The 24,337-nt window shown below is 36.5% G+C and overlaps 1 protein-coding gene across 11 annotated transcripts in view; it reads right to left on the bottom strand.

The window, feature by feature from the left end:
• The window catches only part of USP37 (ubiquitin specific peptidase 37), a 93,168-nt gene that overhangs the window by 39,546 nt on the left and 29,285 nt on the right, over positions 1-24,337 (bottom strand). For all 11 annotated transcript variants that reach the window (XM_082396554.1, XM_082396562.1, XM_082396553.1 and 8 more), the window contains 6 exons: positions 21,065-21,162; positions 19,426-19,510; positions 12,914-13,075; positions 8,176-8,307; positions 7,888-8,011; positions 1,680-1,870 (listed from right to left, as the gene is read on the bottom strand). In XM_082396554.1, coding sequence (XP_082252680.1) covers positions 1,680-1,870; positions 7,888-8,011; positions 8,176-8,307; positions 12,914-13,075; positions 19,426-19,510; positions 21,065-21,162 — 792 coding nt within the window. The remainder of the gene's footprint in view (positions 1-1,679; positions 1,871-7,887; positions 8,012-8,175; positions 8,308-12,913; positions 13,076-19,425; positions 19,511-21,064; positions 21,163-24,337) is intronic.

The raw sequence follows: 24,337 nt of genomic DNA, 5'->3' as shown, positions 1-24,337 counted from the left end.
TCCAGGAAGATCCCACATGCCAGGGGCAACTAAGCCCGTGTGCCACAACTACTGAGCCTGTGCTCTAGAGCCCACGAGCCACAACTACTGAGCCCATGTGCCACAACTACTTACTGAAGCCGGCGCACCTAGAGCCCATGCTCTGCAACAAGAGAAGCCACTGCAATGAGAAGCCCGCGCACTGCAAGGAAGAGTAGCCCACGCTTGCTGCAACTAGAGAAAGTCTGCGCGCAGCAATGAAGACCCGATGCAGCCAAAAAATAAATAAAAATTAAAGAAAAAAGAAAAATAAATAAATATGAAAGACAGAGAATGAAGAGCCAACATATGGCTGTTGAGTATTCCTAAAGAAAATCCCAGAACAAATAGAAGAGAAGCAGTGTCTAGAGAATAGTTTTTCTGAGCTGAAAAAAATCCCAAATCTTCAGATGAAAAAGCCCCATCATGTTAAACGCAAAATTAATGAAAAAGTGTCAATACCTAGATGTAAATTAGTGAAACTCTGAATTTCAAAAATTAAGAATATCACAGATTTTCAGGAAGAAAAAGATTATCAACAAAATCAGACTTCTCCTAAGTGTCAGAGTAACAGGATATGATGGGACAGTATGTTGAGGGGGAAGGCTGTGTCTGACTTAATAATCCTGTATTAAGTCATGTGTGAAAGCCACAGAATTAATTCTCATTTATATGTGGACTCTGAAGAATTCCACTCTCTGAAAAAAAATGTATTCATGTACTACTGATAACTGGAAGATTAATCAAAATAGAACCTTTTAATGTGAAGTACCTGGTAGAGAGTCCTGATAATGAGTATGGAAATTAATTAAATGTAGAAGGTAAGTCTCAATAGTTAATGTAAACATGGCTAAAAAGCATTGCAAAAATTAAAAATAATTCACATTTTAATGTATCTTGTAAAAAAAAAACCCCAAAACCCATTTTTTATAAAAACAATTTGGTTCAACAAAATAAGCAACTAATAGGAGGGAGCCTTTTCAGGGAAAAAGAAAAGACGAGGGCTTCCCTGGTGGCGCAGTAGTTAAGAATCTGCCTGCCAATGCAGGGGACATGGGTTTGAGCCCTGATCCGGGAAGATCCCACACGCTGCGGAGCAACTAAGCCCGTGCGCCACAACTACTGAGCGTGCACTCTAAAGCCTGCGAGCCACATCTACTGAAGTCCGCACGCCTAGAGCCTGTGCTCCGCAACAAGAGAAGCCACCGTAGTGAGAAACCTGAGCACCACGATGAAGAGCAGTCCCTGCTCGCCACAATTAGAGAAAGCCCGTGAGCAGCAACAAAGATCCAACTCAACCAAAAATAAATAAATAAATTAATTAATAATAATAAAAAAACGATGAACAAGTATTCTCAAAGAGCTTGATTTTCCACACAGTGATTAAAAGGAAAAAAACCACACACACAGTCACACACACTCAAAAGGCAGAGCAAAATTAACCATTTAGTCAGCACTAAAGCATTTGACAAACTAAGTTCACTTTAGTTCTCACCCCACCAAGCATTCTTATAGATGATAAAGACACTGAACAAAGATATTTATATTCATGTTTCCCCATGACACAGGAATGAAGATAAGAATTAAAACCTTCTAGAAGAGTTTCAGTCACTTGCTGTAAAGAATTAAAAGGGAAAAGAGTTCTCTTAGAGACTACTTACGCTTTACAGATGATGGAGTGCTGAACTTCAAACTCCAAATTAGTAATAACAGGGCAAGTGTATACTCTAGTAGCTGAAATATCTGGTGAATTTTCTTCTCCAGGAACAGGTTCAGTCTTCCAAGTTTTATTTAATTTTTCCATATCCTCTTTCAGCTGGTCTAAGCACTGACTTAAAAATTCATGAGCGTCCTAAGAAGGCATAATATCCTTAATCAGGTCAAAACATTTCTTGTCACAACAACATCTTATTAACATTGTGATCTATACGAGTAAAGCCCTTGCAAGTCAATAACATGTGTGGAAAAAGGCCAGATTTACTCTAATGATTTTGCAGTACATATTTTGTGAAAACAAAACAAAACAACAAATGACATATTTTATATTCCTAAGCTAGATTAGCATGACTAATAAATGAATCACTCCTTCATTTGTTTTTTAAAAATAGAGTGATTTTTCTAAAATAGCCTTTGTAGCTAAAATAGTCCAAGGTCCTACACTGGCAAACCACATCTATATTATTAAAATATGATAAAATACACAGAAGAGTCATATTGAACCTTACCAGAAGTCCTCAGGTTTTCCAACCTGTGATGAACACACATACACAAATCTCATTTTAAAATAATATTGGGCAACACGCTAAAATCATTTCAATTTTCCCTATCTCTAAGGTGTTTAAAAACAATTACACAAGCCTCTTAGATAGCTTCATCCACCAGAGCGCAGACAGCAGAAGCAAGAAGAACTACAATCCTGCAGTCTTGAACTACAAAACTACAGTTCCTGCAGTGGAACAAAAACCACATTCACAGTAGACAAGATGAAAAGGCACAGGGCTATGTACCAGATGAAGGAACAAGATAAAACCCCAGAAAAACAACTAAATGAAGTGGAGATAGGCAACCTTCCAGAAAAATGGAAAAAAATTCAGAATAATGATAGTGAAGATGATCCAGGACCTCGGAAAAAGAATGGAAGCAAAGATTGAGAAGATGCAAGAAATGTTTAACAAAGATCTAGAAGAATTAAAGAACAAACAAACAGATGAACAATACAATAACTGAAATGAAAAATACCCTAGAAGGAATCAATAGCAGAATAACTGAGGCAGAAGAACGGATAAGTGACCTGGAAGACAGAATGGTAGAATTCACTGCTGTGAAACAGAATCAAGAAAAAAGAATGAAAAGAAATGAAGACAGCCTAAGAGACCTCTGGGACAACATTAAACGCAACAACATTTCCATTATAGGGGTCCCAGAAGGAGAAGAGAGAGAGAAAGGACATGAGAAAATATCTGAAGAGATTATAGTCGAAAACTTCCCTAACATGGGAAAGGAAATAGCCACCTAAGTCCAGGAAGTGCAGAGAGTCCCATACAGGATAAACCCAAGGAGAAACACGCTGAGACACATAGTAATCAAATTAGCAAAAATTTAAGAAAAACAATAATTACTAAAAGCAGCAAGGGAAAAACGACAAATAACATACAAGGGAACTCCCATAACGTTAACAGCTGACTTCTCAACAGAAACTCTACAAGCCAGAAGGGAGTGGCATGATATACTTAAAGTGCTGAAAGGGAAGAAACTACAACCAAGATTACTCTAACCGGCAAGGATCTCATTCAGATTCGATGGAGAAATCAAAAGCTTTACAGACAAGCAAAAGCTAAGAGAATTCAGCACCACCAAACCAGCTCTACAACAAATGCTAAAGGAACTTCTCTAAGTGGGAATCACAAGAGAAGAAAAGGACCTACAAAAACAAACCCAAAACAATTAAGAAAATGGTCATAGGAACATACATATCAATAATTACTTTAAACATGAATGGATTAAATGCTCCAAGCAAAAGACACAGGCTTGCTGAATGGATACAAAAACAAGACGCATATATATGCTGTCTACAAGAGACCCACTTCAGACCTAGGGACACATACAGACTGAAAGTGAGGGGATGGAAAAAGATATTCCATGCAAATGGAAATCAGAAGAAAGCTGGAGTAGCAATACTCATATCAGATAAAATAGACTTTAAAATAAAGAATGTTACAAGAGACAAGGAAGGACACTACATAATGATCAAGGGATCAATCCAAGAAGAAGATATAACAATTATAAATATATATGCACCCAACACAGGAGCACCTCAATACATAAGGCAACTGCTAACAGCTATAAAAGAGGAAATTGACAGTAACACAATAATAGTGGGAGACTTTTAACACCTCACTTACACCAATGGACAGATCATCCAAACAGAAAATTAATAAGGGCCACAAGCTTTAAATGACACAAGAGACCAGATAGATTTAATTAGTATTTATAGGACATTACATCCAATAACAGCAGATTACACGTTCTTCTCAAGTGCGCACAGAACATTCTCCAGGATAGATCACATCTTGGGTCACAAATCAAGCCTCAGTAAATTTTAAAAAAGTGAAATCATATCAAGCATCTTTTCTAACCACACGCTATGAGATTAGAAATCAATTACAGGGAAAAAAACGTAAAAAACACAAACACATGGAGGCTAAACAATACATTACTAAATAACCAAGAGATCACTGAAAAAATCAAAGAGGAAATCAAGAAATACCTAGAGACAAATGACAATGAAAACACGACGATCCAAAACCTATGGGATGTGGCAAAAGCAGTTCTAAGAGGGAAGTTTATAGCTATACAAGCCTACCTCAAGAAACAAGAAAAATCTCAAGTAAACAATCTAACCTTACACCTAAAGGAACTAGAGAAAGAAGAACAAACAAAACCCAAAGTTAGCAGAAGGAAAGAAATCATAAAGATCAGAGCAGAAATAAATGAAATAGAAACAGAAAACAATAGCAAAGATCAATAAAACTAAAAGCTGGTTCTTTGAGAAGATAAACAAAATTGATAAACCATTAGCCAAACTCATCAAGAAAAAGAGGGAGAGGACTCAAATCAATAAAATTAGAAATGAAAAAGGAGAAGTTACAACAGACACCGCAGAAATACAAAGCATCCTAAGAGACTACTACAAGCAACTCTATGCCAATAAAATGGGACAACCTGGAAGAAATGGACAAATTCTTAGAAAGGTATAACCTTCCAAGACTGAACCAGGAAGAAATAGAAAATATGAACAGACCAATCACAAGTAATGACATTGAAACTGTGATTAAAAATCTTCCAACAAACAAAAGTCCAGGACCAGATGCCTTCACAGGTGAATTCTATCAAACATTAAGAGAAGAGCTAACACCCATCCTTCTCAAACTCTTCCAAAAATTGCAGAGGAAGGAACACTCCCAAACTCATTCTATGAGGCCACCATCACTCTGATACCAAAACCAGACAAAGATACTACCAAAAAAGAAAATTACAGACCAATATCACTGATGATTATAGATGCAAAAATCCTCAACAAAATACCAGCAAACAGAATCCAACAACACATTAAAAGGATCATACACCATGATCAAGTGGGATTTATCCCAGGGATGCAAGGATTCTTCAATATACGCAAATCAATCAATGTGATACAGCATATTAACAAATTGAAGAAGAAAAACCATATGATCATCTCAATAGATGCAGAAAAAGCTTTTGACAAAATTCAACACCCATTTATGATAAAAACTCTCCAGAAAGTGGGCATAGAGGGAACCTACCTCAACATAATAAAGGCCAAATATGACAAACCCACAGCAAACATCATTCTCAATGGTGAAAAACTGAAAGCATTTCCTCTAAGATCAGTAACAAGACAAGGATGTCCACTCTCACCACTATTATTCAACATAGTTTTGGAAGTCCTAGTCACGGCAATCAGAGAACAAAAAGAAATAAAAGGAATACAAATTGGAAAAGAAGAAGTAAAATTGTCACTGTTTGCAGATGACATGATACTATATTTAGAGAATCCTAAAGATGCCACCAGAAAACTACTAGAGCTAATCAGTGAATTTGGTAAAGCTGCAGGATACAAAATTAATGTACAGAAATCTCTTGCATTCCTATACACTAATGATGAAAAATCTGAAAGAGAAATTAAGGAAACACTCCCATTTACCACTGCAACAAAAAGAATAAAATACCTAGGAATAGGGCTTCCCTGGTGGTGCAGTCGTTGAGAATCTGCCTGCCAATGCAGGGGACACGGGTTCGAGCCCTGGTCCGGGAAGATCCCACATGTGGCAGAGCAACTAAGCCCGTGCGCCACAACTACTGAGCCTGTGCTCTAGAGCCTGTGAGCCACAACTACTGAGTCTGCAGGCTGCAACTGCTGAAGCCCATGTGCCTAGAGCCCGTGCTCCACAACGAGAGAAGCCACCGCAATAAGAAGCACGCACACTGCAGCGAAGACCCAACACAGCCAAAAATAAATAAATAAAATAAATAAATTTAAAAAAAAAACAAAAAACCTACGAATAGACCTACCTAGGGAGACAAAAGATCTGTATGTAGAAAAGTATAAGACACTGGTGAAAGAAATTAAAGATGATACCAACAGATGGAGAGATATACCATGTTCTTGGATTGGAAGAATCAATATTGTGAAAATGACTATACTACCCAAAACAATCTACAGATTCAATGCAATTCCTATCAAATTACTAATGGCATTTTTTACAGAACTAGAACAAAAAATCTTAAAATTTGTATGGAGACACAAAAGACCCCGAATAGCCAAAGCAGTCTTGAGGGAAAAATACGTAGCTGGAGGAATCAGACTCCCTGACGTCAGACTATACTACAAAGCTACAGTAATCAACACAATATAGTACTGGCACAAAAACAAAAATATAGATCAATGGAACAAGATAGAAAGCCCAGAGATAAACCCACGCACCTATGGTCAACTTATTTATGACAAAGGAGGCAAGGATATACAATGGAGAAAAGACAGTCTCTTCAATAAGTGGTGCTGGGAAAACTGGACAGCTATATGTAAAAGAATGAAATTAGAACACTCACTAACACCATACACAAAAATAAACTCAAAATGGATTAGAGACCTAAATGTAAGACCGGACACTATAAAACTCTTAGAGAAAAACATAGGAAGAACACTCTTTGACATAAATCACAGCAACATCTTTTTTGATCCACCTCCTAGAGTAATGGAAATAAAAACAAAAATAACCAAATTGACCTAATGAAACTTAAAAGCTTTTGCACAAAAAAGGAAACCATAAACAAGACGAAAAGACAACCCTCAGAATGGGAGAAAATATTTTCAAACGAATCAACGGACAAAGGATTAATCTCCAAAATATATCAACAGCTCATGCAGCTCAATATTAAAAAGCAAACAACCCAATCCAAAAATGGGCAGAAGACCTAAAGAGACATTTCTCCAAAGAAGACATACAGATGGCCAAGAAGCACATGAAAAGCTGCTCATATCACTAATTATTAGAGAAATGCAAATCAGAATTACAATGAGGTATCATCTCACACCAGTTAGAATGGGCAGCATCAGAAAATCTACAAACAACAAATGCTGGAGAGGGTGTGGAGAAAAGGGAACCCTCTTGCACTGTTGGTGGGAATGTAAATTGATACAGCCACTATGGAGAACAGTATGGAGGTTTCTTAAAAAACTAAAAATAGAATTACCATACGACCCAGCAATCCCACCACTGGGCATATACCCAGAGAAAACCATAACTGAAAATGACACATGCACCCCAGTGTTCATTGCAGCACTATTTACGATAGCCAGGTCATGGAAGCAACCTAAATGCCCATCGACAGACGAATGGATAAAGAAGATGCGGTACATATATACAATGGAATATTACTCAGCCATAAAAAGGAATGAAATTGGGTCATTTGTAGAGACGTGGATGGACCTAGAGACTGTCATACAGAGTGAAGTAAGTCAGAAAGAGCAAAACAAATATCGTATATTAACGCATATATATGGAACCTAGAAAAATGGTACAGATGAACCAGTTTGCAGGGCAGAAATAGAGACACAGATGTAGAGAACAAACGTATGGACACCAAGGAGGGAAAGTGGTGGGGGGTGGGGGTGGTGGTGTGATGAATTGGGAGATTGAGATTGACGTGTATACACTGATGTATATAAAATGGATGACTAATAAGAACCTGCTGTATAAAAAAATAAATAAAATAAAATTCAAAAATTCAAAAAAAAAAGAAATAGAAAAAATAAAAAATGAAAAAATAAAAACAATTAGTACTCACATTCTGCATATAACCAGAGAATCTCTCTGCTGTAGCTGAAATGGCATTTTTAACCTTCTTGAGTAAATCTTTCTTCGTCTCTGAATTACAGATATCTTTTTTAACAAGCAAGTGTGCAAAGCGCCTGGTAAAACAAAAGAGACAAGTTTAGCAGGTTTTACAAAACACTGGATGGTATTATATTTTAAGGACTGCTAACAATGGCACATAAAATTTTAAGTGTCTAATACTCCATTATTCTATAATAAATAAGGTAAAAAGGTTACTCAGTAAGTACATAACAGTTACCTGATAAGTGCGTTGAGTGGAATTTTCTTCCATGGGATACCTTGCTTGAGCAAGTCATTTGCAAATGATTGGAGTGAAAACAGAGACTGTAAAATAGCATTCATATAGCAGGTATTTCCCAAATTGGAGAAGCTGAAAATGAAAGAAATAGTACTTTTGAAGACAAGAGCAGTTCGTTCCTGAAGTATGTTCACTTGAGCAGGGTTTCTCCACTATAGCATGCATCAGAATCATCTGGAGGGTTTGTTAAAATACATATTGCTGGGCCCCAACTCCAGAGTTTCTGATTCTGTAGGTCTGGACAGGGAAGGTGCAAAAAACGTGCACTTCTAATAGGATCCCAGTTGATGCTGATGCAGTATAACATTATTACAACTTAGTTTCATCTCAAGGAAAATTATACATTTTCAAATGAATGCTAAAAAGGACTGGGGACTTATCCAGAATATATATATGCTTAATGGGTACCGCCAAACATTATTCCAAAGTACATATTTTAATAAAACTTCTGTTTGGAAATATTCTCAAACTTTCAGAAAAGTTGCACAGAATAATATTCTTTACCTAGATTCACCAATTGTTAACCCTTTTGTACTCTGTGCTTTATCATTTAACACCTCTCTCTATATACTTTTCCTGAACCATCTGAGAGTAGGCTGCATAGATCATACCCATTTAGCTCTAAATACTTCAGGGTATATTTCAAAAGAACAAGAACATTCTCTTATATAACCAGAGTACAGTTATGAGCATTATAAAATTTAATGCTAACATAATACTCTTATCTAATATACTTTCTTTAATCCAATTTTGTCAATTGACCCAATGTTTCTTCACAGCATTTTTTTCTCCCTAAGCACAAGATTCAGTCCAGGATAACATAATGCATTTAGTTTTCATGTCTCTTTAGTTTTCTTCAATCTGGAGTAATTCTTACATTTGGACTCAATGCTGTCATGTTGTTATAATTTTACTTATCTATTTGGTGTGTTTTAGAAATATTTCTTTTGGTTTTAAGAAAGACTTTTTTTAAAGTGGTTATATCTGTATTTGTACTTTTTTATAGTTCTCATAACCCTTGTTTTTTAAGCTTTTTTTTTTTTACTATCTAGTCTGTCCATTTTAAATAGTACTCTTTGTGACTTCTGATACCACTTACTTTCAAGCCCCTTCCCTGTAACCAGTGCTGCAAACAATCAAGATCCAGACCTATATTCAATATTTAGAAACTTAGTATTTGAATTTCTCTTTCTGAGAGTGATTTTTTTCTGTGCTTCATCTAAGTCTTTTACTCCTATATATTCTTTTTTCATGAAGTCTCTTAAGCCTCTTGTCCCTGACTCTCAGCATCCACAGGCTTAAAGCAGTGGGAAACAGGAACACTGCTAGAATCTGCTTTGTTTCTCCACTTAGAAAGTAGTTTAAAGGTGATGGTATTCTTTGTCTCCTAGAATCCTAAAGGTTACATGTGTTTTTCTTTGAAATCCTAATACTTTTTATGTTTTGGGGGGGATTTGTGAGGAATACTGGAATTAGGTAGCCTCCATTATCCTCTAGACTTGGCAGTTTTCTACTCGGTATTTTTGTTTATTTGTTTGTTTTTTACGGAGTCCTTAGTCCAGGGTATTTAAGCCTACTTGAAATACTGCACTCAAATTCCTGCAAGAAGTCTGAAAAAAGGAAAGCTGGGTACAGGTACTATACAGAAATTAAAGAAACACTGGAGGTAGAGAGGGAGCCTGGAGCACCAAGGGTAACTCAAGGATATCAAAGGACTCAGAAGGATATGAATGACAGAGACCAAAAGTAAACTATAAAATACATAGGAGGAGGCACTAAGAAGATGAGCCAAGTAAGATCAAGGTAGATAGAAATAAGATGTGGATGAAAAATGGTCACAAAATAGGACAGACTAATATAAAAACGTTGTCTGGTAAGGAAGCAGCAAGATAATAATTTGAGGCAGAACACTTAGAATGAAGAAGAAAGGAAATTAAGAATTAAACTGGAAGGTAAACACTTTAGAAGACAAAGCAAAAAAGAAGAGGCTCAGAGAAGAATAGTAAGTAGCGAAGAAAGTGAAATGTTTTCACTACAAGTTTTATGTTTTTTTCTGCTAAAATATGAGGCAAATAAACTACTATGGATAAACCAAACTGGCAGACACCAGTCACTCAAGTAAAAAGGTAATCCGAAAGCTGGGGAAAAACAGTAATCTGAGTGAGATTAAAAACAAACAAGCTGGTAGGTTTTGGGAAAGCAATGTGGTAAGAGTAATCAAAAATTTCAAAGTGCCTCTCTTAGTCTTAACAATTCTATTTCCAAGAATTTTCCCTATAGAAAAGTTCTAACAAATATTAAAAACACATGTATATAAAAATGTTCATTCTAGCCTGGATTATAATTGGAAAAAAGGGGAATCTAAATGCACACTAACATGGTTAAAGGTTATGTACTAATAAGATGGATGCCCATAATTAATGTGGGGTAGAAAAAAATCAGGGAACAGAGAAGTAATATAGCATAGTGATTAAGAATGCAAGTGAACATGGTGATAATTTTGAAATGTACAGAAATACTGAATCACTATGTTGTGCACCAGTACTAACATAGTGTTGTAGGTCACTTATACTTCAAAAACAAATAAATAAACAAACTCATAGAAGAGATCAGATTTGTGGTTACTGGACGTGGGGAGTAGGGAAAGGGGGAATTGGATGAATGTGGTGAAAAGGTACAAACTTCCAGTTATCAGATAAATAATTACTAGGAATATAATGTACAACATGATTAATATAATTAACACTGCTATATGTTATATAGGAGAGTTGTTAAGAGAGTAAATCCTAAGAGTTCTCAAGGATTCTTGAGAAAGGAAAAAATATTTTTCTAGGGAACTCTCCTACACTGTTGGTGGGAATGTAATTTGGTGCAGCCACTGTGAAAAACAGTATGGAGGTTCCTCAGAAAACTAAAAATAGAATTACCACATGATCCAGCAATCCCAATCCTGGGCATATATCCAGACAAAACTATAATTCAAAAAGATACATGAACCCCTATGTTCATAGCAGCACTATTCACAACAGGCAAGACATGGAAACAACCTAAATGTCCATCGACAGATAAATGGATAAAGAAGATGTGGTATATATATACAATGGAATATTACTCAGCCATAAAAAGGAATGAAATAATGCCATATGCAGCAACATGGATGCAACTAGATATTACCATACTAACTGAAGTAAGTCAGAAAGAGAAAGACAAATACCATATGATATCACTTATATGAGGAATCTAAAATATGACACAAATGAACCTATCTATGAAACAGAAACAGAAGCACAGACATAGATAACAGAATGGTGGTTGCCAAGGGAGAGGGGGCTGGGGGGAGGGAAAGAGTGGGAGATTGGGGTTAGCAGATGTAAGCTATTATATATAGAATGGATAAACAACAAGGTCCTACTGTATAGCACAGACAACTATATTCAAGAGCCTATGATAGTATGATAGGGCTTCCCTGGTGGCGCAGTGATTAAGAATCCACCTGCCAACACAGGGAACATGGGTTCGAGCCTTGGTCTGGGAAGATCCCACATGCCGTGGAACAACTAAGCCCGTGCGCCACAACTGCTGAGCCTGCGGCTCTAGAGCCCACAAGCCACAACTACTGAATCCGTGTGCCACAACTACTGAAGCCCGCACGCCTAGAGCCCATGCTCCACATCAAGAGAAGCCACTGCAATGAGAAGCCTGCGCACCTCAACGAAGAGTAGCCCCCCGCTCACTGCAACTAGAGAAAGCCCGCATGCAGCAACGAAGACCCAACACAGCCAAAAATAAATAAAAAAAAAAAGCCTATGATAAACCACCATGGAAAAGATATTAAAGAAAAACAATGTATGTATAACTGAATCACTTTGCTGTATAGCAGAAATTAACACAACATTATAAATCAACTACACTTAAATTAAAAAAATATTTTTTTCTTTTGTTTTATATCTATATAAGATGATGGATAGTCACTAAACTTATTGTGGTAATCATTTCATGATGTATGTAAGTCAAATCATTATGCTGTACAATTTAAACTTACACAGTGTTGTACATCAATTATATCTCAATAAAATTGGAAGGAAAAAAATGCAAGTGCAGTCCAACTGCCTAGATTTACTACTGCTGTACTACAACACCTCAAGTAAGTTAATTAACTTCTCTAATCCTCAGTTACTTCATCTATAAAAACAGAATTTTTAATACGTCTAGCTCAGAGAGCTACTGCGAAGATTTAAAGAAAAAAATTCATTTAAATGCTTAGCACAGTCTCTGGCACGTAACAAACACTTTAGATAAAGCTGCTATTATTATTATAGTTATTATACCATGGTCTCATTTTTGTGTGTTTAATAAGAATATAAGCATGAAGGGGCTGGGAAGGATATAAATAAAATTAATGTTGAAGTATCTCAGGAGATGACGTGTATGGGACTTAAGAATATGCACTTTCTGCTTTATGACAAATGTTTTTATATATATATATTTTTTCAAAGTTTGAAAATTAGAGGCCAGATAATGGACTGAATTTTATGGATGTGATAAATCTTTAATAAGTGAGCAAATATGTGAGAACTAAAATTAATATGACTCCTTTAATCATTTTTTTATACCAAGTAAAACATACTTCAGTTGAATCACTTTATAAAAAGAAAGCAAAATAAAAGAATTTACCTACCCCTGCAGTTGCTGCTGTTGGTGAGAGGAAAGGGGCAGTCTTGGTTTGTTCCAGCCAGTGTAATCCTGGTTACACCTCAGTTTTTTAACAGAAAGAGGAGCTGGCTGAGAAAGAAATCCCAAACTTCTTTTGGCAGAGGGAGTTTGGCTTGAAATATTCGTCCTATAAAAAAGAAAAAATGAAGAAGCATAACAATTTTGAACGTTACTTTTTTCCCCTAGTAGATTCAGAGAAGTCAAGGTCTAGGGGAAAAAAAATCCTAAATTTGAGGAAATATCAGTAATAATGATCACTTGGGAGAAAATTTCACAAATGTAAATCAGCAAATCTGTTGATAGGGAGCTGAAGGCATAATACTGTACCTACATAACCTATAATCAAAATAATCCAAGTTAATGGCTTGAGAAAAGCCATAAATATAGTTTTACTTCTTTATTCACTTTTATCCACTTAATGACTATCATACATTAGTTTACCTAGTCCTGAAAACATTTAGGCAGTGAACTTTTCCCACTATTAGACAACAAATATTCTTACCCAATCTCCTTGAGAACTTACTCTAATTTATATGCTTAGCAGTGAAAATGGTAGGAGTATTTTCATTTAAAGTTTTCCTAGATAGTGACTGTTTTCCACAAAGGCTGTACCAATTTATATTTCCAGCAGTAGTGAATTTCCCTTTCTTTACATTGTCTCCATTACATTATAATCACTCTAATGAGTGAAACATGATCTCATTGTTATTTTGTTTTATATTTTCCTGATTACTACCAAAGTTGAACATATCAATCTTTTCTTTACGGTTTCAATTTCTGTGTCTTGTTTAAGAATCATTCTGTAGGGACGTCCCTGGTGGCGCAGTGGATAACAATCCGCCTGCCAATGCAGGGAACACGGGTTCGAGCCCTGGTCTGGGAAGATCCCACATGCTGCGGAGCAACTAAGCCCGTGCACCACAACTACTGAGCCTGCGAGCCACAACTACTGAGCCCACGTGCCACAACTACTGAAGCCCGCGCGCCTAAAGCCCATGCTCCGCAACAAGAGAAGCCACCGCAATGAGAAGCCTGCGCACCGCAACGAAGAGTAGCCCCCGCTCGCCGCAACTAGAGAAAGCCCACACACAGCAACGAAGACCCATTGTGGCCAAAAATAAATGAATAAATGAAAAAAAAAAGGAATCATTCTGTAATGTAAGGTCAGAGAAATGTTTTCCTATATTTTCTTTTAAAAGTTTAAAATCTTGTTTTCCCTCCTACTCAGGTCTTTAATCTGTTTGGACATTTACTTTTTGCATCTTGTAAAGCAGGAATATGATTTACTTTTTTATAAGGAAAAACCAATTGTCCCCAAACAACTTATTGTCTGCCTAGGCCATCTGTTAGCCACGATCTGGTTTTTTACTCAAAAATAAAAAAAAATTGTGAAATAGAATACAGAAAAGCATATAAAAATCAAATGTGTAACACTGTGGTACAGGATGCTGATAGTGAGGGAAGTTTTGTGTGTGAGGGAGGATGGGGGTATTAGGCACACTTTGCACTTTCTGTTCAATTTTGCTGTGAACCTAAAACTGCTCTAGAAAGAAAAGTTTATTAATTAAAAATCAAGTGTGGAGCTTAACAATACTTTTATAAAGCAAACACATACGTAGACAACCACTGATGTCAAAAACCTCCGAGTACCCCTTCCCAATCACAACCCCGTTCCTCTACCCTAAAAGTTATTATTAGCTTTCTATCAGTTTTATTTCTTACTATGTACTCCTACATATTGTAGTTTGGACAATGAAAGGTATATCTGTTTTCATCCTTTTGCTTTCAACCTTTCTCCATCTTTATACTGTAGTTGTCTTTTAAACAGCACATGGATTATTATTCTTCCTTTAAAATCCAGTCTTTCTCTTTAACTGAAACATTTAGTGTATTTATATTTAATGTCATTACTGATTTAGGTTAATAACTCAAAATCTTTGTCTACTAATTCTATCATATGTGTCATTTCTGAGTATTTTTTAATTTTTCTCTTCTTATGAGTTGTATTTTCCTGTTTGTTTGTAAGTTCAGTAATATTTTCTCGGATGTCAGACATTGTGAATTTTATCTTGTGGGGTGCTGTGTATTTTTTATTTCTATAAACATGCTCAAATTTTGTTCTGGGATGTAGTTAGGTTACCTGGAAACAGTTTGATCTTTTTCGATCTTGCTTTTAAGGTTTGTCATGTGGGAAAAGAGCAGCAATTCGTCTAGGGATAGTTTTTCCTCACTAATGAGGCGAGACCTTTCTTAGGCATTCAAATTGCTGCTATTAGGAACAGGAACTATGCCTGGCTTTATGTATACTCCAAGTATTATTCCCTTAGATCCTTTTGGGTGGTTCTTTCCCTGGCCTTGACTAGTTTCCTCACCTGCATATGCTGCTCAGCACTCAAAATGAATACTCAAGGGGACCCTCTGCAGATCTCTGCAATTCCTTCTGTGTGCAGCTTTCCCCTCTGGTACTCTGCTCTCTGAATTCTAGCTGCCCTTGGCCTCCCTGGACTCCTAGCTCCACTTCTTCAACTCAGGAAGAGCACAGGGCTGGCTCTGCATGGTTCCCCCTCCTTGTGTAGCAACCTGGAAACTTTCACTAGGAAGCAAGCTGAGGCAGTCATAAGCTTAATTTGTTTCCCATCTCTCAGGGATCACTGTCCTTCACTGACTCATGTCCAATGTCTTGAGATCCATTGTTTCATACAGTTTGTCCAGGTTCTTAGTTGTTTCATGAAGGAGGGTAATCTGGTCCCTGTTATTCCATCTTGGCCAGAAGTGGAAGTCATCTTTAACTTTTTAATATGTCTATGTTAACTGTGGCCTCCTCTCAAACAAAAAACGAACTTAAAATGTTTTAATTTCCCTGTACTTTCTTTTCTCCACCTCTTTATTTCTTATTGTATAATATTTTATTAATTTTTTTGTTTTTAATTCTATCATCATCATTTTATAAAAACTATCAAAATGTATTTAGATGCATAGAATAAGCCAAGCCCGGAAGAACATTAGTAACAGTAGTTGCCTCTTGAAAGAAAATGAACAAGCAGGAGTTTGGAGAGATTTATTTTTCACTGTATGCACCCTGAAACTTTTTTTTTTTTTTTGAATAGTATTTTTTTAAATTAATTAATTAATTAATTAATTAATTTATTTATTTATGGCTGTGTTGGGTCTTCGTTTCTGTGCGAGGGCTTTCTCTAGTTGTGGCAAGCGGGGGCCACTCTTCATCGCGGTGCGCGGGCCTCTCACTATCGCGGAGCACAGGCTCCAGACGCGCAGGCTCAGCAATTGTGGCTCACGGGCCCAGTTGCTCCGTGGCATGTGGGATCTTCCCAGACCAGGGCTCGAACCCGTGTACCCTGCATTGGCAGGCAGATTCTCAACCACTGCGTCACCAGGGAAGCCCCGCACCCTGAAACTTTTGAAGTTTCTACCATACGCCCTTATTACTTATACAAAAGAATAAATTTTAAAGGTATTTAATTTTTAAATATGCTTAACATTTTTTTTGCTCACTGATTTTTCTTACTTCTACTCCTTTTGTTCAGTTTTCTTCTTGCTAAATAAATTCTGTCTTTGCATATCTAAAAACAGCAATTTTTTAGAAGTTGTTTTCATTTGAATTTAATAAACATGTCGGTTTTTTTTTTGGCTGCACAGAGCAGCATGTGGAACTTCCCTGACCAGTGATTGAACCTGTGCCCCCTGCATTGGAAGCACGGAGTCTTTTTTTTTAAATTAATTAATTTACTTATTTTATTTTTGGCTGCCTTGAGTCTTCGCTGCTGCGTGCAGGCTTTCTCTAGTTGTGGCGAGCAGGGGCTACTCTTCGCTGTGGTGCACCGGCTTCTCATTGCGGTGGCTTCTCTTGTTGAGGAGCACGGGCTCTAGGCATGCGGGCTTCAGTAGTTGGAAGCAAGGAGTCTTAACCACTGGACCACCAGGGAAGTTCTGTCTGAATTCTTGAATTAAAATTTAGCTGGATACGGAATTCTTTGATATTATTACTCCAGTGTCTTCTGTTCCTATTGTTGCTAATGTCAGTTTTCTTTTTATAGATGATATTTTTCTTTCTCTTAGCTTTTAAAATTTCTTTACCCATCATCTTCTACAATGTGGATTTAAAAAAAATATATTGGCTGTTTGGCATTTGTTGAGGCATTTCAATGTGGACTGCCATCATTTTCATCCTTTCTTTCTTTGACAAATTCCTTGCCTTTATTCTCCTTAGTCTTTTTCTTTTTTTTCCAAAAGGCTATTAAGACATGGAGGGTAGACCAAGGAGCCCAACATAATTCTCTTAATTTCATTTACATTTACCATCTCCTCTCTGTACTACATCCCATGATCATGCATTTTTGATGTGTTTAGTAGCTGTATCAGTATGGACCTCTAACCTGCATACGACTTTATATCAGGGGTTCAGAATTCAGCAGATGCCAATCATTGCAATTCCCATTTTTGGGTATTTGCTCTCTGTTTAGGGAGCATCAGGCAAGCAGCATATTTATGGTTCCAAACTCAGGTAGTTATACAGAAGTGTTGTGCCTTGGTTTACTAGCACAGAGAACAGTTCTAGATACCCAGCTTCATGTAGCTTCATATAAGAAACCAAATTCTAGGGCTTCCCTGGTGGCGCAGTGGTTAAGAATCTGCCTGCCAATGCAGGGGACATGGGTTCGAGCCCTCGTCCGGGAAGATCCCATATGCTGCAGAGCAACTAAGCCCGGGCGCCACAACTACTGAGCCTGCACTCTAGGGCCCGCGAGCCACAGCTACTGATCCCACACACCACAACTACTGAAGCCTGTGTGCCTAGAGCCCGTGCTCCACAACAAGAGAAGCCACCGCAGTAAGAAGCCCGTCGACACAACTAGAGAAAGCCCGCGCACAGCAATGAAGACTCAACGCAGCCAAAAATAAATAAATTAAATAAATAAAAAATTTTAAAAAAAGAAAAAAAAAGAAACCAAATTCTAGTCTGGGGTCATGTTCAGTTCCCAATCTCATGTTGGTTTTTTTTTTTTTTTTTAAAGTTATTTATTTATTTATTTATTTTTGGCTGTGTTGGGTCTTTGTTTCTGTGCGAGGGCTTTCTCCAGTTGCGGCAAGCGGGGGCCACTCTTCATCGCAGTGCACGGGCCTCTCACTATCACGGCCTCTCTCGTTGCGGAGCACAGGCTCCAGACGCGCAGGCTCAGTAACTGTGGCTCACGGGCCCAGTTGCTCCGCGGCATGTGGGATCCTCCCAGACCAGGGCTCGAACCCGTGTCCCCCTGCATTGGCAAGCAGACTCTCAACCACTGCGCCACCAGGGAAGCCCCCTCATGTTGGTTTTGAAGACCCAGCTCTAAATAATTGACTCCAGTCTGCGTTTTGTAAGTGCTTTATGGCTTCAGCCTTTATTCAGTATTAGTTTGCTCACCAATCTGGAAATTTTCACCTTATCCTTGAATGCAGCTTTGCATTAAAAGAAATTTTTATTTCCTCAATCATTCCTAGGTGCAATGAATATGCTCATTCTATTATTTTGAGAAGAAATTTGTATTGTATTTAATAAATCACTTGAAAACCAAATTTAGTTCTTTTTCTTTTCAACTTAGATTCCTTTAAGATTCTTCTAATAAGCAGAAATATGTCAAGCTTCCTCTGCCTTAAATTCAAATAACTTAGTTACCACTGCTGTCATGAAGTGCTTGACAGATACCATCCAAGGCTGAATATACCTAAATATACAATATCAAATTCTTTAATTCGCCTTAATCATTTAATACAAATAATCCAGATGTCTTTACCACTTTGAATTAAATTCTAGTAAAAAACAAAATATGACTTAATAGGTCATTACACATCGTATCTATTATACATCATTACCCTCACTTTTTATCATTATCATTGCCCCTCTGTGCAGCATTCCATGATCACACCTCTTGACAAGTGCTTAGCAGCTGCCTTACACATTCATACCCGATAAACCTCGAAAAATTTAATCTATATCTCTAGAATCAGCAATTAAATTTCTGACTAGCCTTTTCCAGTTAAAGATACCCACTAATGTGAAACTTTTGCTTTTTAAAGAAAATGCCTTAACTTTTGGTAGGTAGCTTAACAAATACACAGGCAACAAAGGCAATTTTAAAATGCCGCAAAGGACAGATCATATGGTCATCACTTGGAACGATGGAAAATACACCAGTCTAGTATCTGATCACACTGCCAGTCACAACCTGTGGCCTCAGTACAAATCTTCCCATACATCAGTTTATTCTTGTGTTGAAAAACATAAAAAATAAGAGTTTGAACTAAAACATTTCTAGAGTACTTTCTAACTAAAATGTCATGAATCTATAATTCTCATCAATTTTGTTATTTAAAATTAGGGTATTCATTTAGAGCACAATGCACAGCCCATTCCATCATTTAATATTCTGAAGAAGAAAGCTCTTCAAGTTCTTCACAAGGCATATAACCAATGCATACCTGTCTAGGTTAGTGCTGCCAGGAGAGTAGTCCTTGGATGCAGCTCTGCTACCATAAAAAGATGATGACTGCAAAGGTAAAAGCCCTAAAAAATGAACAGACACAGGAAACGTTTAATTCCTAAATCAACCATTCAAGTTCATTTAATAATAAAATTATGCATTGGGCCTGTTTATATTTAAACTCTTTTTTCCCCCTTCTTTTCATCAAAATAATACATATGTACGCATGTTAAAAGATCAAACACTGTGGAAAACATTATAACAGGTTATAAAAGAATACTCTCCAGCCCTAAAGCTCCACAAATTTTGCTTCCAATTTCTAACCATTTTTTTTTTCTAACCATTTTTTGAAACTTAGTTTTTCTGATTTCCTCCATAACATTACATAATGTTTCTATAATTTCTTGATTTATTCATTTTTAAACAATATCAGCTGACTCCCTTTTTGAAAAATTAGAAATAATTTCTTATTTACATCACCCCTACTCTTGTTCTCCTCTCTCCAACCAATTACCAGTTGTGTTATTTTGTTTTATTTATTTATTTTTTGGCCGTGCCACGCGGCTTGCAGGACCTTAGTTCCCTGACCAGGGACTGAACCTGGGCTCACGGCAGTAAAAGCGCCGAGTCCTAACCACTGGACTGCCAGGGAACTCCCCATCAGTTGTGTTATTTTAGTTCTACTGATTAACTTTGCAACTTTAACACACTTAAACTTTCTACATTTTGTTCCATGAACCTTTTTATCACTTGGCCATTTACTTCCTTCTCTCTCTCCTCTTCTACATCAACTTTTGTAAGATGTACCTTAACTTCAACAGTATTAAGGATTATTACGTCTTTAAGTAGTTAAGTTTTCTAACTATAGGTTGATTGCAAAAGCTGAAAACCAGTAAGTGGAGTTTACATAATGTATTATTATTTCAGAGGTAAGAATTATACTAGAGATACTTCTTTCTGTAGGAGTCCAATGTTACAACTCTGAACCACTAAAAGGAGACCGTTCCTAGAGTCCTGATCAAATGAATTCTCGTAAACTCCCAAATTGTCAAAATCATGCCGTATTTTAGCTTGCTTCAACTTAATTTCAAGTTGAACACAGTATTCAAATCAATACCAGATACTTGAATCTTCAAGGAGTTTAGAGGATCAGAGAGATATGTTAAGTATAGCAAACACTAATAAAAATTCAGGGACAGTCTAACTTTTAGTTTTTGTAAAAACAAGGAACAAGTGAGCTTAAAACAACTGCTTCAGGCAATAATTTCAAGATCTTCTGGAACTTCTAATAAGTAGCAACACTGATGAACTTTAACTTCAACCACTTTAACTCCCTGGATTCATTCCATGGTCCAGGTACTTTGACAATGAAATAATTTAATTCTAGGTAGTTAAACAGGGGAAAAGGCAAAGCTTAAATTCCTTGCAAGCAAAATAAAAATTCCCTTATAGCTCTAATATTAAAAAAATATTTTAGCCAAGTACTAGATACAAATTGGTACCTGATAACTAGTACTGAATTACACAGTATTCCTGAATAATGTAGAGAAATATGCCCCAGTTTAGGTTTCTATTTCTAGTCTAATACAATCCATCATACAATAAATGAGTATCTTATACAAAGACCAATTACTTACCTGATGTCCTATTCTCTTCTGACTGTTTCAAACTCAGCTGCTTCTCTCTACTGCTGGTTAAATACTTTCTTGAGGGATCTGTCATAGCCTTGTTGTTCCTACAGTTAATAATTTAATTCAAATATATATATGTATAAAGATACAATTCTTAATTTTAAATAGTTGTCATTAAAAATTTACATTTCAATTGCCGAATTCATTGATTTGCTTGGAAGTTAGGCTACAAGGTGTCAAAGCCTTAAGCAAATGAGGATCATAAAAAGTGGGATTTATCCCAGGGATGCAAGGATTCTTCAATATATGCAAACCAATCAATGTGATACACCATATTAACAAATTGAAGAAGAAAAACCATATGATCATCTCAACAGATGCAGAAAAGCTTTTGACAAAATTCAACACCCATTTATGATTAAAAACTCTCCAGAAAGTGGGCATAAAGGGAAACTACCTCAACATAATAAAGGCCAAATATGACAAACCCACAGCAAACATCATTCTCAATGGTGAAAAACTGAAAGCATTTCCTCTAAGATCAGTAACAAGACTAGGATGTCCACTCTAGCCACTATTATTCAACATAGTTCTGGAAGTCCTAGCCATGGCAATCAGAGAAGAAAAAGAAATAAAAGGAATACAAATTGGAAAAGAAGAAGTAAAACTGTCACTGTTTGCAGATGACATGATACTATACACAGAGAATCCTAAAACTGCCACCAGAAAACTGCTAGAGCTAATTAATGAATATGGTAAAGTTGCAGGATACAAAATTAATGCACAGAAATCTCTTGCATTCCTATACACTAATGATGAAAAATCTGAAAGAGAAATTATGGAAACACTCCCATTTACCACTGCAACAAAAAGAATAAAATACCTAGGAATAAACCTACCTAGGGAGACAAAAGACCTGTATGCAGAAAACTATAAGACACTGATGAAAGAAATTAAAGATGATACCAACAGATGGAGAGATATACCATGTTCTTGGATTGGAAGAATCAACATTGTGAAAATGACTATATTACCCAAAGCAATCTACAGATTCAATGCAATCCCTATCAAATTACCAATGGTATTTTTTACGGAGCTAGAACAAATCAACTTAAAATTTGTATGGAGACACAAAAGATCCTGAATAGCCAAAGCAGTCTTGAGGGAAAAAAACGGAGCTGGAGGAATCAGACTCCCTGACGTCAGACTATACTACAAAGCTACAGTAATAAAGACAATATGGTACTGGCACAAAAACAGAAACATAGATCAATGGAACAAGATAGAAAGCCCAGAGATAAACCCACGCACCTATGGTCAACTAATCTATGACAAAGGAGGCAAAGATACACAGTGGAGAAAAGACAGTCTCTTCAATAAGTGGTGCTGGGAAAACTGGACAGCTACATGTAAAAGAATGAAATTAGAATACTCCCTAACACCATACACAAAAATAAACTCAAAATGGATTAGACCTAAATGTAAGACTGGACACTATAAAACTCTTAGAGGAAAACATAGGAAGAACACTCTTTGACATAAATCACAGCAACATCTTTTTTGATCCACCTCCTAGAGTAATGGAAATAAAAACAAAAATAAACAAATGGGACCTAATGAAACTTCAAAGCTCTTGCACAGCAAAGGAACCATAAACGAAGACGAAAAGACAACCCTCAGAATGGGAGAAAATATTTGCAAACTAATCAAAGGACAAAGGATTAATCTCCAAAATATATCAACAGCTCATTCAGCTCAATATTAAAGAAACAAACATCCCAATCCAAAAATGGGCAGAAGACCTAAATAGACATTTCTCCAAAGAAGACATACAGATGGCCACAAAGCACATGAAAAGATGCTCAACATCACTAATTATTAGAGAAATGCATATCAAAACTACAATGAGGTATCACCTCACACCAGTTAGAATGGACATCATCAGAAAATCTACAAATAACAAATGTTGGAGAGGGTGTGGAGAAAAGGGAACCCTCTTGCACTGTTGGTGGGAATGTAAATTGATACAGCCACTATGGAGAACAATATGGAGGTTTCTTAAAAAACTAAAAATAGAATTACCATATGACCCAGCAATCCCACTACTGGGCATATACCCAGAGAAAACCGTAATTCAAAAAGACACATGCACCCAAATGTTCATTGCAGCACTATTTACAATAGCCAGGTCATGGAAGCAACCTAAATGCCCATCGACAGACGAATGGATAAAGAAGTTGTGGTACATATATACAATGGAATATTACTCAGCCATAAAAAGGAACGAAAGTGAGTCATTTGTTGAGACGTGGATGGATCTAGAGACTGTCATACAGAGTGAAGTAAGTCAGAAAGAGAAAAACAAATATCGTATATTAACGCATGTATGTGGAACCTAGAAAAATGGTACAGATGAGCCGGTTTGCAGGGCAGAAGTTGAGACAGATGTAGAGAACAGACATATGGACACCAAGCGGGGAAAATTGCGGTGGGTTGGGGATGGTGGTGTGCTGAATTGGGCGACTGGGATTGACATGTATACACTGATGTGTATAAAATTGATGACTAATAAGAACCTGCAGTATAAAAAAACAAACAAACAAAACAACTAATACTAAACTTTCATTGGGTTATTTGTATGGAAATATGTTAATATAAATGTTTCAGACATTACATGAAATTTCTAAAAATCTTACATGTTCTGGTATAATGTTATAAGTCATAATCCTAGTTATTACTTTAAAATGTGTATCTCAGAAATAACTAATTTTCTTGTCAACTGCATTATGAACTTTCATCAAATCTTTAACCGTGGTCATTTTTAAGTCTTTTGTCATTTACAGACAGTTCTGGATGTACTCTGATGCTTTTGCAAATACGTTCCTATAAAAGGGTTTCATCTTCAAGAAATTCATGGAAAAGACTCTGACAAGTACAGGTTTCTGGTAACTGACTGTACTGCTGAACTGAATGAATAAGCATTTTCAGAACTCTAATGAAAAACTGATGAACTCATAGAAGTGCTAACAAAAGATCAAGATGAAAAAAAAAATTAATTACATGGGACTGAGTGAACTGATGAGGATGAGTATAATTTTTGTGACTTTCTGTTTGAATTAAAAAAAAAAAAAATCCCACAAGGACTCAGAGGCAAAGAATATACAAATCAATTTTCACTGCAAAGTAAAGGAGCTGTTACAGTGGAGGATTACTGGACTGAATGTCAATATTATGACATAGTATGAGTGTGTTTCATGTTTGGTAATTGCAATCATTGTT

The sequence above is a fragment of the Balaenoptera borealis genome, assembly GCF_965194805.1.
Source record: "Balaenoptera borealis genome assembly, chromosome: 6".
NCBI lineage: Eukaryota > Metazoa > Chordata > Mammalia > Artiodactyla > Balaenopteridae > Balaenoptera > Balaenoptera borealis.
The sequence above is the reverse complement of the archived record's forward strand: the minus strand, read 5'-3'. Positions and strand labels throughout refer to the sequence as shown.